Source organism: Silurus aristotelis, assembly GCF_946808225.1.
Source record: "Silurus aristotelis genome assembly, chromosome: 8".
Lineage (NCBI taxonomy): Eukaryota > Metazoa > Chordata > Actinopteri > Siluriformes > Siluridae > Silurus > Silurus aristotelis.
The window spans coordinates 3,217,247-3,232,450 of NC_139581.1; the positions used below are offsets into that span (position 1 = coordinate 3,217,247).

Here is a 15,204-nt window from a genome sequence, read left to right on the forward strand (position 1 = left end):
TTTAGATAATATTTTTACACACAGATGACTTGTCTTCCTCTCTGAGCTTTCGAAAGAATGAAGGAGAATTCTGGTTCTGTCCAGTGAGGAAAAAAAAACCAGCCTGGTGTTAACACAAGAACTGTGTTTTGAGCTCGAGCTCATGCGCTGTAAAAAGATCAGTGCTAAGAAGATCACTGTACATTCCGGCATTCTGGTGCCTTTGCAGTGTTCAGCAGAGAGTCTGATATCCGTGTGTTTCGGGAGCTTCTCCATCTAACGTCTATTAGAGAGTTTTGAAGAACCTGAGCTAAAGGGCCAATTGAACTTCTGCATGGTGATCTTTCTCACGTACAGCTTCTCAGAAAACACTTAAACTTCTAATTGCACTCTTTCATAGCTTTGTTTAAAGCACATTTTTAAAATATTTCTTCCTTTTTAGCTCTTAGTAATTGTTTTGTTAATCAGGGCGCTTGTCTCGGTGGGACTGAGGTAGAATAGGTAGAAGTTATGTAAAGGTACTTACTAAAGACAAACTATGAAGAAAACTAGAAGAAAACAAAGGAGTTAATGAATCTGCTATGCTCCATGGTGGATAAAACAACATTATCTACCTCTATATGGAGATATGTGGTCTTGATGGGTGGGTGTTTAGGTGGGATGTTTAGATAAATGGTGGGCGGATGAGATGGTTTCATGAGTGGATGAATAAAAGGTTGGCTGAGTGGTGGATAAATGAATGAGAAGATGGAAGATGGCAGGATAGTTTTATGTTTATGGATGAGGATAGATGGATAAGTTAATGGGCAGATGTGTTGCTGGATGTTTGAATGGATGGAAGGATGTGTAGCTAGATGGATAAATGGGTAAGAAGCTGTTTTGATAAATAAATGTCTATGTTTAGGTGGTTGTTTGGTTGGTTAATGTGGATGGATGGATGGATGGGTAGGTGGATGGATTAATAGACCCATCCACCTATCCACCAAACTTTGTATGATTGGATCGGAAGTCATAACAATTTCAGTATTAAAAGCAAAAATTTAAAACACAAAAACAATAATCAATATAAATAAAAGTAGATATTTTAGAGGTGACACCCCCCCCCCCCTTACACACACACACACACACACACACACACACACACACAGACACACACACACACACACAGACTGTATAGAACACAGTCGTATCAGACAGTAAGGATGTGAAGAACGGAGTTACGTTGCTTCAGACCTCGTTCTTGTTCCAGTCTAATTATGGCTGCTGCTGAACACCGCTCTATTTCTTACTCCGTCTGAGCAATTGCTTTATTTTTCTTTTCTTTCTGTTATTTTTTCCCTGAACGAATGACGAGAGCGTTGCTCCATTTAGTGTTTTTGTTGTAATGATTGCTCAGCCGGGCTCGTACGCCGCTCCGCTGATTGCGTTTAGCCCAAATGATGGATGCTTCTGTTTAATCGCTACAGATTTCCTTCCTGTACCAGAACAAATTCTTTCTTCCTGGCTTTGCCCTTTCCAGGAGATCATTAAGTTTTGTATCAGCTTTTTGTTTTCCCTCGACATATGGGTGTGATTGTGTTTGTGTGTGTTCGTGCTCCACTTGTGTGTTATATTTCTTTATTTTGCTTTATTAACCCGGATGGGTGCGTTCCAGTCCAAATGCATACGTTTCTCTGAACAGACGCTTCGCTCGACTTTTTCTGTAGGAGGTGTTCAACCTGTTTGAGTGTTTCATGGGTGAGAGAGTGTGTGTTTGTTTGTGTGTGTTTGTGTGTTGCGCTTGTGCACTCTGTTTGCGTGTGTGCGGAGGTCTTTGGGGATGAGATATTTACATCCTCCCCCATTGGAGCTCAGGCTGGTTCTTCTTTCCTGAAACAAAGGACGCTTGAGTCAACACGTGCACGCACACACACACACACACACACACACACACACACACACACACACACACACACACACACACACACACATACACACCTTCCACTGACACTGTCGCTAATTAACAATATTGCCCACACCTGACCCTGACCTCAGTATCAAGCAGCAAATGGTTGGAGGAGGAAGTCCCCACAAAGTCAAATCTATACTATATAATATGTCCTCTCAAGGTAATATACCTTGATATATATATAATATATATATATAATATATATAACTGACACACATTCTTATACATAGACAGAAAAGTAGAAGATGGAGTAAAAGATCTTCTGCTATAGAGCTCAAACTCTATTGAGGACGAATATGAATGCTGACTCACCCCAGGCCTCCTGAGTTTACATAAAACAGTACCTAACACTCTTGTGGCTAAAGGTTTCTCACACAAATCGCCGCAAAGATTAGTGAAACATCTTCCCAGAAGAGTGGAGCATATTATAACAGGGACTAAATATGGAATGGGAAGTTCAAAAAGAAGCACAAACCAATCTTTTGGTCAGGTGTCCTGAAACTTTAGTCTACATATCTATTTAAGTATAGATGTATGTATATGTTTGTGTGTTGGGTGAGTTGTTTATGAGGACCTTCAGTTGATATTATAATTTCTGTAGCGAATTAATGCTACACATCAACCTAATATTGAGCTTGACCTCAGTCCTCAAAAGAAAGCAAACATATTATGAGATTCCATCACTGATATAACTGTTACTCTACCTATTAAATGATTAATTAACGATCTCCCAATGGTGAATTTTACAGAAAGCTAGTTAGGAGCATACTTGCGGATAACCGATTGATCAAAAAATAGTTTTTGAAATGGCTATTGGATAAAAAAAAAACATAACATTCCATGTAAAATAGTACTGAACTTTATTACAAAAAAAGGACTGACTCATGTGCTCAATTAAAATATATACGAATATATCCGTTAATAAAATTATATAAATAATAAATTATAACTGTAACATAGCGCTCTCCATGCAGCGCGCAGTCTCGCGTGTAAAAACAAACATTGGTGTCAATGAGACGCCTCTAGAGGCCGTTCTTGTAATTACATCGGGTGGAAAAACATATTGGTACTAATTAATACTATTGATTTATACTATTAATACAATGAATAATATTTTATCTACACATTAATCTACACATTAATAATTAATTAAATAAATAATTAATTATTCATGCTATTAATAAACTATTTTTTGAATAAAAGGCAGATGTCTCTACAAGGTCAAACATCAATTCTATATATATTTTGTATACCAAACTTCCTTGCACCACCACAAACACACACCTGTCCTCTGTTTGTCCTTGGTCCCCTTTAGTAACTCCTCATTTACGTTTAGCCCCAGATCCAGTGTAACAATCAGCTCTTTTACCGAGGTCCTCATTTCTGTGAATTTTTAACAGCAAGCCGTCGGCCCTCTTTCGTCCACTGACCCCTTGCACACAGACGGCAAAAATCAGACAGAAGCTGATGCAATCTGATGCTATTATTAGCTGTGACGGTAGCACGAGCTTTCGGTCTGTCAAGGCTCTGGAGCACACAGCTGCATCCTGCTGTGGCGTTAAATTACACATCCCAGAATCACTTGAGTAGACAAATATAATATGTTGAATTGATTTAGTAGAGAATATTGGATTGAAAATGCTGGTGGAAGATCTTGAATTGTTTATTACATTGTTAAGAAAAAAAAATGATCAGGTAAAAAAATTCTGATGATAAATGTCACTTTAATCATTTAGGACTAGAGAAAGATCAATATGAAGTTGGCCAAATCCTCAGGTTGAATAAATGCAGGTAGTAAATGTCAATAAATTCAAGTACTAGAATTCTAATAATAAATCTAATAATACATTTGGTAAGTAAAAAACAATTTGATGTAATAAATTCAGCTTAATAAGTCTATGTTCTGTCCATATTTATTTTTTTTGCTTATATAATGAGAGTTGCATTGTATATTAGTGAAACAGAAAACATTGTCTTCTGGTAATTGGATGAAAGAGCCTTTTTTATTTATTTATTTGTTTAGTTAATTGCAATAATCAAGCAAGACCTGGGTTGTGTGTAAACCTAAACTATTCGATGTGTTGCAAATGCTGTTGTAAATGGAGACATTAAACGACACATCGCTGTCAATGTCACAGACTGTTCATATATTTATTTCCTTCTTCCTTATGGTCCACAATTATCCTGACATTGTTTGGTAGAAAATAGAATTGATTACAATTATGGATAAAAGTATGTGGAAAGTGGAAGAGTGCTGGAGCAATTAGTTTCAAATTAAAGATGAAAGACAAAAAAACAACAACAATGTGAATGGCAGATTGTGCAGGTTTGTGCATCATTACATACACTATGAGGACAAAAGTATCGGAACACCTCACTTTTCCAGCCGTATGTGGTTCTTTCCCAAAACCTCAATAGGAGACTATAACGCAGGTGAGAGATGATGTGGTCCGGTTTCAATTCTTTTATCACGTGACTCCCACAGACGCTATGGCGTGCGTTATATAGGAAACTGAAACGAGTCGTTCATCTCACGAGTGCTCTGGTCCCGAGTCGTTCGTTCTTTTGTCACGCGACTCCTTTATACGCTATGCAGTTAATATATATATATATATATATATATATATATATATATATACATATAAAAATGATTCAAACTGGCGTGTGTAGAGTTGGAGTGTGTATAGTTGTATGTTGGGGATCTGCTTATAGATGATGTAACATTTTTATTTTATTTTTGATCAAAAGAACAAAATGACTCAAAAAAAAGATTTGTTCATTTCGATGAACGATTCAATGAATCTTTCCACCAGTAGTGTGTTGGATTTTGGGGGGGGGGTGTGGCAAAGGGGTGGGAAATTTCCAGAAACTTTAATTGAAACTTCATCTGGGGAATTTTTCGGACATTTTCCAAGTTGAAAACTTGAGGAATATTTTGGGAATTTATGGTAATTACTTAAAAAAGATCAAATAAATTAGGGGTATTTTATATAAACTGTATCACATACAAACATTTAGTTTGATCTTAAGATGACGTGATTGCAAACTGTTCCCGATTTAATAAAAAGAGATTTTTTTACTTTGATTTAATTGTTGGTACAATTCTGCTGCACAGCATCTTACACACAGCACAAGGACGTTTTATGTAATATTTATGTAATTGACATAAATATTAACCAAATGGAAATTTTTTGACATTATTTTGCAGGATTTCGGCTGCATGTGACTGATGAATGTGCAGACAGAAATTCACTTGAAATTGCAATAAATCTGCTTGTTTTAACCAGGATCAGTATGTAAGATACAATTTTCTACATTTATCTTCCCTGTTATCCGCTAACCTGTAACTTTGTAAATTCCGATTCATTCCAATTTATTCTCGTAAATTCCAATGGAAAGTCTCGAGTATTGAAAAGTCCTTGAATTTTGCCACTTTAGTTGGTTTCGCATTCTCATTTACTACGACCAGGATGCACTCTGGAAGGGGGAAAAAAAAGAAAACCAACAGACATAGCATGTGTTGTGTACATGTAGAATCTGGGAAATCTGACCAGAAGACTGCTCTGGATACAGACCAACAATCTTACTTTAATTCCATTATCATATCGAGGTCGGGCCTCGGCGCTGGTGTAGAAATTGAACATCGCTGAAGTGTTTCTGTATTTGTTAGTCTCAGCATTAGATTATGGGCCTCTGCTGTAAGAGCACTATTTACTTGCCGAGTATGCTAAAGGTGTGAGAATTTGCACGGTGCATGCAGACTGCTGTCGCGTGCTGACAGACTGAGGCGCCTCGTATTGGTGCATCGGTGTTCATCTGTGAAACATGTGCACGAGCTTCGATCTAAAATTGTTGTGCTTCTGCATCAGGATTTCCTTAATGTAGGCGTGAAGTCTATGTAAATTGATGTCTAAATGATGAACTTTTCTTAGATGGAGGGATTGGGGTTAGAGGGTTGGGTGGTTAAGGGGGTAAAATAGGCATAAATATAAAAAATGTATATATATGTATATACTATATATACAGTGAGGAAAATAAGTATTTGAACACCCTGCTATTTTGCAAGTTCTCCCACTCAATTTGCTCTGGAGACAGTGGAGACTTCAACAACTTTCATGTCTTTTCATTAATATGTGCATTATTTGGACAAAAGTATTGGGACACCTGACTTTTCCACCATATGTGGTTCTCAATTGTATATCAAATTCCCTTCACTTGAACTAGTTTCCGCATGACAAGTGCTCCTGTGCACAAAGCTAGCTCCATAAAGATAAGCTTTCCATGGGATGGAGTGGAAGATCTCCTGCAATAGAGGAGATGAATGTAAAGACTGACTGCACCCCAGAGCTTATCACCACACCTACATCAATACCTGACTTTACTAACATCTTTGTGGCTCAAGGAATCTCGCACAAATCGCCACCAAATCCAGTGGAACATCTTCCCGGAATAGTGGACTAAATGTGGAATTAAAAACAGGTCAGGTGTCCGCAAACTTTTTTCCATGAAGTGGATAGCTCCCAGCAATTCTCCAGACTTCTTGTGTTCCTTAAGCTTGGTTGTGGTGACATTCGACAAGGCAAGCGTGTGAACTATTTGCCTACAGATTTGCTCTGAAATAGCGCTGGATGCATTAACCTGCTCCACAGTGGACAATCAGGATTTTATCCCGTATCTTTGTTACCTAATTTGGACAAATTCCTGATCATTGTAGCGTATAATAAATAGCACATCATTCCCAACGATCTAAAACGACTCGTTCAGCCCCTTTCTAGGATTATGTATTACAGCCCCTGGAAGCCATTTATAAAAAAAAAAAATGCCTGGGGTTTTGTTAAAATCGCTGAACAGGCATCCTAAAATTTGCATGAAGCCCAATTTTCCACCCAGCAAAATATATTTAGTTTCTGGCACAAAATAAAAATGTACCGGTCGGGGCTGCGTTTTTCATCCGTTAATACGGAGGGACCGCACAGCTGGAGCACAAATTCAGAGAAGCCGTGTGTTAATGATGATGCGTACGAGTCGGACGCGGGAGTCTCGGTGGCCGAGGAGCGGCTCGATGTGCAGGGTTTAATTAATAAAAACACAGAAGCAGCAGATTCTCTTACACACACACACACACACACACACACACACACACACACACACCCACCCATAGGGCAATTAGCAGTTGGTCAGCATGTTGCTGCAGCTGGAATTGTATTATAATGATGTATTGTTGGAGCGCCGATCAAAACAAGCACTGTGAGATAGCTGTGTGTGTGTGTGTGTGTGTGTGTGTGTGTGTGTGTGTGTGTGTGTGTGTGTATAGGAGGGGGTGAGGGTATATATTTTTGGTTTAAGTGTCTATTATTCAGTACATTTCTGTAAGAATCAGGACTTGTATGAGTGTGTGTGTGTAATAAAAATTGAGCATCTCGGGTACGGTGACGTGACCACAGACTGTAAAAGACGTCTCACTTTGTTACAGGAAAAAAATGCAGCACAAAAAAAAATTTGTTTATTTATTGTATTTTTTTTAACTACTGATATTTAATAAATTTTTGGGTGATGCGGTTTGTTTTGGCTTTTTATTTAATTATATTTATTTATTTATTTAAATGTATTTGTTTTATTGATATATATTGATATTTTTGTGGGTTATTGGGTCATGTCACATTTTATTATTATTTATAAATATACACTAATATATATATATATATATATATAAAGCTCAAATACCACTGACTGACTCACTCACTCATCACAAAATCTCAAAAACCACTGCACGGATTGCAATGAAATTTGGAACATACCTTCCTCTTGGGTCTTAGGTGCTCAATAAGAAAGGGTTTTGAAAAATTCGCCCTGGATCGCGGCTAACTCGCGAAAAACGCGATTTCTCACGCATTGTAAATTCTTCGAAATAACATTACGGATCCTCATGAAACTTAGTACATTGTTTCTTATTAGATGTTAGATGCACGATAAAAATTATTTTCATAGTAGTTTGCCCTGTATCGGTACTACAAAGGGGTAGTACGTTATTTGTTGACGTTACGTTCTGATCTCTGATCATCCAGTCCTGCTCAGTGCTTACTGCTTATTGCCATATTGCTTAACGTTCTGCCTTCCGTAGCGAAGCACGGGTACTTTCAGCTAGTGTATATATATATATATAGGGACGAGATGTTCGTTGGCTGTATTTTTTGTTTTAATTATATATAATTAATATTATAATTTGCCGTTCGTCGTCATTCCTCGTTGGGGGCGGGGCTTATGGGACCACAGGTGAAGCTCTGTCTTGGACCACGTTCAGATTTGTATTAGTTTGCATGGTGACTGCTGTGATTGTGTGTGGGTTTTTATTGTATGGATAGAAGCTGCAGCCTGTGATTCGCTCCAGTGCTTCGAGTTCCAGGCCATCGTGTTTGTGTGTGTGTGTGTGTGTGTGTGTGTGTGTGTGTGTGTGTGTGTGTGTGTGTGTTTTAAGTCCCTCCTGGTAGAGTACATGCCTTGGAGGATGTGTAGTTTGCATTTCAGTGAGCCACTCAAGCTTGGCTGTCATTTACATGAGGCTAATTGTGTTCGATGCGTGACAAAAGGTCTCTTGTGCAGCATCACACACACACACACACACACACACACACACACACACACACACACACGAAGTTAAAGCTTCAAAGAATTTTCAAAGACTGTGTCAAGGAAAAACTCCCTTAGATGTTATGAGGAAGAAATCTTGAGAGGAACCAGACTCAAAAGCAGAACCTCATCCTCAGTTGGGTGACATCAAGAGTGTGATTATAGTCTTTAAACACTACAGAACACTGGAGAGTGAGAACTAACATGAGCACTGGAGTGTAAGATTATGAGCCCTTTCTACAGTCTTATACAACCAGATGATGTTATGGAACCTGGAGCTACTGAGCAACTCATAAAATATCTCAACATCTGAGATCATCACAGATCCATCACCAGCTTCTCCATGCCAGAGCCTTTAAACACTCAAAGAGATCCAATGTCAAAACTCCACATGAAGTGGAATCCAAATGGTGCTGGTATATTTTTAGATGGTGTGGTTGACATCTATTTCTTTAAAGGTCCACAATCTTCATGAGGTGGATCACGACTGGAGCTGGTGCAACCTACATGATGTGTAGGACTCGCTAAAAAGATACACGTCTTTAATCTGCACTTAAACTGGGAGAGTGTGTCTGAGCCCCGAACACTGTCAGGAAGACTGTTCCAGAGTTTAGGAGCTAAATGTGAGAATGTTCTACCACCTTTAGTGGACTTTGCTATTCTAGGAACTACTAGAAGTCCATAATGTTTTAAGATCTCAGGGAGCGTGATAGATTGTAGCAGATTGTATTTACTGTAATCAGTAAGTAAACTAGTTTGGGAAACCTGGAAGCTTCCTCCACAAACACGGCGGCTCAGTTCACTCGCCCAACTTCCTGTTTATTTATTGATTGAGTGACGTTCAGATGTTTGTGTTGAGGAGCATGACTCTGGCTTTGCCCTCCTTCACTCTTCACTCTTTCACACTCCACCTGCCACCGAAGTGCTTTTTCCGGCCTTTTAAAAGCAGCAGAAACCTGTGAGGAGTGCAGTGTAACCCAGCCTTCAGGGGGCTGTTAGCCAGCACTGTGAAGTGTCAGCAATACATCTCACACACACACACACACACACACACACACACACACACACACAGCGGCAGCAATGGCATGGAAAAACTCCCTGGGATGGTAGAAAAAAGCTTAAGAGAAATCAGAATAAAAAAGCAACCAATCATCATCCTCGGTACCGAATGTCCATTCAATACAGTTCCATCAATTTTCAGCTTTTCCCTGATGGACACTTGATGGAAATCTGTTCATGGAGACTGCAGCCGTAAACCAGGGCAACAAACTGTATACATTATTTTAGTCCAAATCCATCTTCATGGTTCTTGAGCCTCACACCTCATTTACTCTCATGAAGACAATAAATAGCATTATTCTGGTTTATTCATCTGGTGGGGTTTTTTGTGCTTGTGTGTGATATTCTTTTAATCTGATCCAGTCGGAGGTCAGGGTGAGGAAGTGTGTATGACGTGTCCACAAGACTAGAGATTATTTTTGTACCTTTTTTTTTTTTTTTTTAAAGATTGTTTTGTTACTATTACAATTAGTAGTTATAAGTATATATATATATATATATATATATATATATATATATATATATATATATATATATATATATATGAATATGATTTAAATTTTTTATATTTTTTATTTTATTTAAATGTATTAATATATACTGTATATTTTTATTATTATTATTGTTTTCTGGTGGTCTAGTGGTTAGGATGCGGCGCTCTCACCGCCGCGGCCCGGGTTCGATCCCTGGTCAGGGAACCAATACCAGCCATTAGGGTTGCACATACCAGTGCTCTCTTAGTGCCGGTCCCAAGCCTGGATAAATGGGGAGGGTTGCGTTAGGAAGGACATCCAGCATAAAAACGTGCAAATCAAACATGCGGATCATGAATACGTATGACCCCCTAATAGGAGAAGCCGAAAGAAAGATTATTATTATTATTAATATTTTAGAAATACATAATGCTTAATAACCCTAGGAGAGGGTCCCAATACGTTTGTCTGTAGAATGTTAAAAGCACAGGCTTGAGTAAAGATTGTATTATTGACATTGCTGCTGTATTATTAAAATGAAAAAGTGTGATGTGTGTAGCAGGCATTGTGTAAATGTGCCACTTTTTACACCGTGTGTGTGTGTGTGTGTGTGTGTGTGTGTGTGTGTGTGTGTGTGTGTGTTTACTGACAAACGCTCAACCGATTCCGGCTCTCTGCCTCTTGTGAAAATGTTCCAGTCACTACAGACCATTTTTATGGGATGCTTTATGATCTTTGCGCCGTTCCGTATCCCAAAGAGCTTTCGACGTTTGTTTTATCGCGCCTTTCCCGCATTTCGGAGCGAGATGGGCCGAGCTGCGACGCTGTCCATTAGCTCAGCATGGGGCAGGAAATGAGCTTCTCTTCCATCGTCTACCTCCATCAACCTCCCTTAGGGCTCTGTGCTATCCACACTGCTTGTAGCTAATCTCTCACAATCCTTCCACACTTTGCTATCTGTGTGTGTGTGTGTGTGTGTGTGTGTGTGTGTGTGTGTGTGTGTGTGCTTCCTGATGATATTTATAGTGCCGTGTTCCTCCTTAATTAAGCTCTTAATGTAGCTACGTGGTGACAGAGCTGATGCAGAGCGACCTCCATAAGATCATCGTGTCTCCGCAACCCCTCAGCTCAGACCATGTCAAAGTGTTCCTCTACCAGATCCTTCGAGGTAAGAAACACACACACACACACATCTAATCTGTCTAGGTCAAAGTCAAACACACCCACAGATACGATCCAAATTAAGATGTTTCTCCGAGATGCAAAACTCCGAAATTCATCAGTAGTTAAACATTATCCAGGTTCTTCAAGCTGCAGGTCAGTGCTGAGACAGTGGGGGAAACCATCAGGTCTGATTCAGTATATGGACAAAGGTTTGTGGATGCCTGACCATTCCACATTGTCCTAATTTGATGGTATAATAAGCTTCATTCTTCTGAAAAGATGTTCCACTAGATTTTGTAAGGAGACTTGTGCAGATTCCTTCAGCCACAAGGGTGTTAGTAAAGTCAGGTACTGATGTAGGTGAAGTGAGGAGACCTGGGGAGCAGTCAGGCATCCCACAAGTGTTTAGAAGGGTTTAAGAGCTCTATAGCCGGCCACGTAAGATCTACCATTTCTTCCTATGTAAAGCAGATCTTCATGGAGCTGACTTCATGCACTTTGTGTGCACTTTTTTTAAATAAATGCACCCCCCCACCTCCACTGGGATTTCCGGTCATGTATTCTGTATCAGAGAAGCACTTCAGGTGTCTAATGGATTTGTTCTTTTCTTTTTTGCCGTCATGTCTACAGGTTTGAAGTATCTGCACTCCGCCGGCATTCTGCACAGAGACATCAAACCTGGCAACCTTCTGGTCAACAGCAACTGTGTGCTCAAGGTCAGTGTGACCTTTATTGGCAGCATTTGTACACCCAGGTTTCATCCATCAGCCACAGTAAATACATTATAGTGTTCTTCATGGCACCAATCTAACCTTTAACGCATCGTAAAAAATGCAGGAAGTACACTTTCAGAAACTTCAGTGACCCAGAATGGTGTGGGTGTGGGTGTGTGTGTGTGTGTGTGTGTGTGTGTGTGTGTGTGTGGCACATAGGCTGTCCCCGAATCTTTACATCTTACTGTAATGTTCAATACTGGCAGTAAATAGGGTCTTATATTTTTAGATCTAAAACACACACACACACACACACACACACACACACACACACACACACACACACACACACACACACACACAAATATGTGCATCTTTGGCTGTACCGGGTCATGGCTGCTTTGGGATTGATTTATGCGCTTAAGTCCCAGTATAAATCTTTATTCCTGAGCCCAAAGGCAGAGCTCTGCTAAAAGTGTGTGTGTGTGTGTGTGTGTGTGTGTGTGAGAGAGAGAGAGAGAGAGAGAGAGAGAGAGAGAGAGAGAGAGAGAGAGAGAGAGAGAGAGAGAGAGAGAGAGAGAGAGAGAGAGAGAGAGAGAGAGAGAGAGAGAGAGAGAGAGAGTAGGTCATGCAGCTAGAGAAATGTCTTGGAGGCGAAATATGGAATAGATGAAGCTATCCGGCTGCAGATTCAGAATTATTTAGCATTCATTTGCTCATTTATCCTTCAAGCTCCTTTTCCAGAAAGAGAAAACATTCTTCCTCGTTGTTCTAGCAGTTCCTCTGTGTTCTCCAGAGAAGTCCTTCAGTTATGTTTAATTTCCTTTTAGTGGCTAGTGGATTTTTCAGTGTCCATGTGTGTGTGTGTGTGTGTGTGTGTGTGTTTGTTTTTAATCCTTCCTGTATAAGAGGCGATTAACATCCCATTCCCAAAATCTCTCGCTTCCTGTTGTCATGTGAGAGGAATAATCTCTTTCTTCTCCTTTCACTTCCTCTTTTCCCAGCCACTGATTTACACTATATTGTACAAAAGTATTGGAACCCCTGACTTTTCCAGCCATATGTGGTTCTTTCCCAAACTGTGCCCACATATTGGAGGCTCACACTTATACAGGATGTCTTTGTAGGCTGGAGCAAGACATTGTCCCTTCACTTTAAATAGGAGACTAAAACCTGTTCCTGTGCACAAAGCCAGATCCATGAGCTTTACATGGGTTGGAGTGGAAGATCTTCTGTTATAGAGCTGTAACCCTATTCAACATGAAGAATCTTCCCAGAAGAGTGGAGCTTATTGTAATAGAGAATGGGGACTTAAACATGGATGTTTGAATTAATATTCAAAAGGAAGCACATAGAAATATTATGGGCAGGTGTCTATATTTTGTCCATATTGTCTATTTTTTATTAATTTTTTCTCATTGTAGGATTTTGAGTAACAATGACAGGTTTCTATTTATTTCTTTTTAGAGCTAAAAACGAATTTTATTTCTCACGTCTCACATTGTTTTTTTCACTCAGCGTCTGGATCTACTGCTTCCTTTGATTTTTCTGTTCGTCAAATCAGCAATTTTTTATGAGTATATATTCACGCACATATACTGTGTGTGTGTGTGTGTGTGTGTGTGTGTGTGTGTGTGTGTATAATATATACATATATATAATATGTATACACACACACACACACACACTATACATACAAACACATATAGTGCAACATTTGTTACATCCAGTACACATATGCTATAAAGACTTTTTCCTGCAGATCTGTGACTTCGGCCTTGCTCGTGTGGAGGAACCCGACGAGTCGCGTCACATGACCCAGGAAGTCGTGACGCAGTACTACCGCGCCCCCGAGATCCTCATGGGAAGCCGCCATTACTCCAACGCCATCGACATCTGGTCCGTGGGCTGCATCTTCGCCGAGCTGCTTGGCCGACGCATCCTTTTCCAGGCCCAGAGCCCCATTCAGCAGGTACATCATTACTGACACAGCAAATCTGTAAAAAAAAAAAAAAAAAAAAAAAGGTGTGAGAGAGACGGAGATCAGTAACGCATACTCATACAGTTGTCAATCAGAAACAAAGAGAAACACAGAAAGGAAAGAGAAAGGGAAAGAAAAGAAAGAAACAGACATAGAAAGAAAGAAATTCACACGTGAGTTACAGCACAGTGAAATTCTTACTTTGCGTATTCTACTGATGTTAGGAAGCTGTGGTCAGAGCGCACGGTCAGCCACGATACAGAGCCCCTGGAGCACAGAGGGTTAAGGGCCTTGCTCAAGGGCCCGGGAGAGTCAGCTTGGCGATACCAGGACTTGAACCCCAGAATTTAGTGACCCCAGTGGTGTGTGTGTGAAATTGCTGTGCGTTCGCACTCGAGTAAATTGATAGTTTGCTGTGTGTCTGAACCGAAGGAATAAAAGTGAACTGTCCGTACCGTATTGAATTGTGGAGCATCATATCTTTTCCATTGTGCTGAATTAAAATCGGATCGCACTTCATCGCAATAGTTTCACATACAGTGATGCTTCATTGATGCTTCACAGAAGTCAAATAGACCCTAAAAAGGCCTTTTGTGTCCAAACGAGTCTTAGATTGACTTGAATGAGATTCCTGAAGCCACGATCCATGTACATGTAGGATCACGGTGGTTTTATTCACGGTAGGTTTTAAAGCCCGGTCAGTAACGGCTCACACTGCGTCCTATTGTTGTTGGTTTTGGCACGTCCTGAACAAACACGCTAAAAAAGTGCCGGATGAAAAGCCTGTGAGCCTGAACGCAGCAGGGCCGAGCTCAAGGCTGCGTGTTCCTAACGACCATGAAGCTTGATTTATGGGACCGAGGCCTGGATCTCTGCTGAACACGCACTAAAGTGGCGCAGCGAACCTTCAGACTTTACAGTCTGCCGAATGGAATATTCTGGAATAAATGCGGAAGACGAGGTTTTGTGTTTTCGGGGTTTTTTTTCTTGTTTATTTAGAATAATAGCTGTTAAAGAATAACTGTAGGTAGGGAAAGAGAATTACACACACACACACACCATAACCCATACTCTCGGAAATATATATAATATCTGTAGTTGCAGCTCAGGTCTCGTTTAAGATCACTGCATTTATTTTCACTGTATGTTTGAAAGTATTGGAACACCGACTTCTGCTTCTTCTCCAAACTGTTATCACAATCTTGGAGGCAAACAGGATGTTTCTGGATGCTGAAGCATGACATATTCTTCGTGCCTGAT

At 39.9% G+C, this 15,204-nt stretch overlaps 1 protein-coding gene and 1 long non-coding RNA gene across 2 annotated transcripts in view; one reads left to right on the forward strand and one right to left on the reverse strand.

Moving 5' to 3' along the window:
* The window catches only part of nlk2 (nemo-like kinase, type 2), a 74,599-nt gene that overhangs the window by 32,261 nt on the left and 27,134 nt on the right, over positions 1-15,204 (forward strand). The window contains exons 4-6 of the mRNA XM_083547994.1: positions 11,148-11,254; positions 11,881-11,966; positions 13,726-13,935. Coding sequence (XP_083404120.1) covers positions 11,148-11,254; positions 11,881-11,966; positions 13,726-13,935 — 403 coding nt within the window. The remainder of the gene's footprint in view (positions 1-11,147; positions 11,255-11,880; positions 11,967-13,725; positions 13,936-15,204) is intronic.
* LOC310729748 lies at positions 1,580-3,770 on the reverse strand. Its single transcript, XR_014534649.1, has 2 exons — positions 3,212-3,770; positions 1,580-1,848 (listed from the first exon to the last, which is right to left on the reverse strand). It is a non-coding gene; the product is annotated as an uncharacterized lncRNA (long non-coding RNA).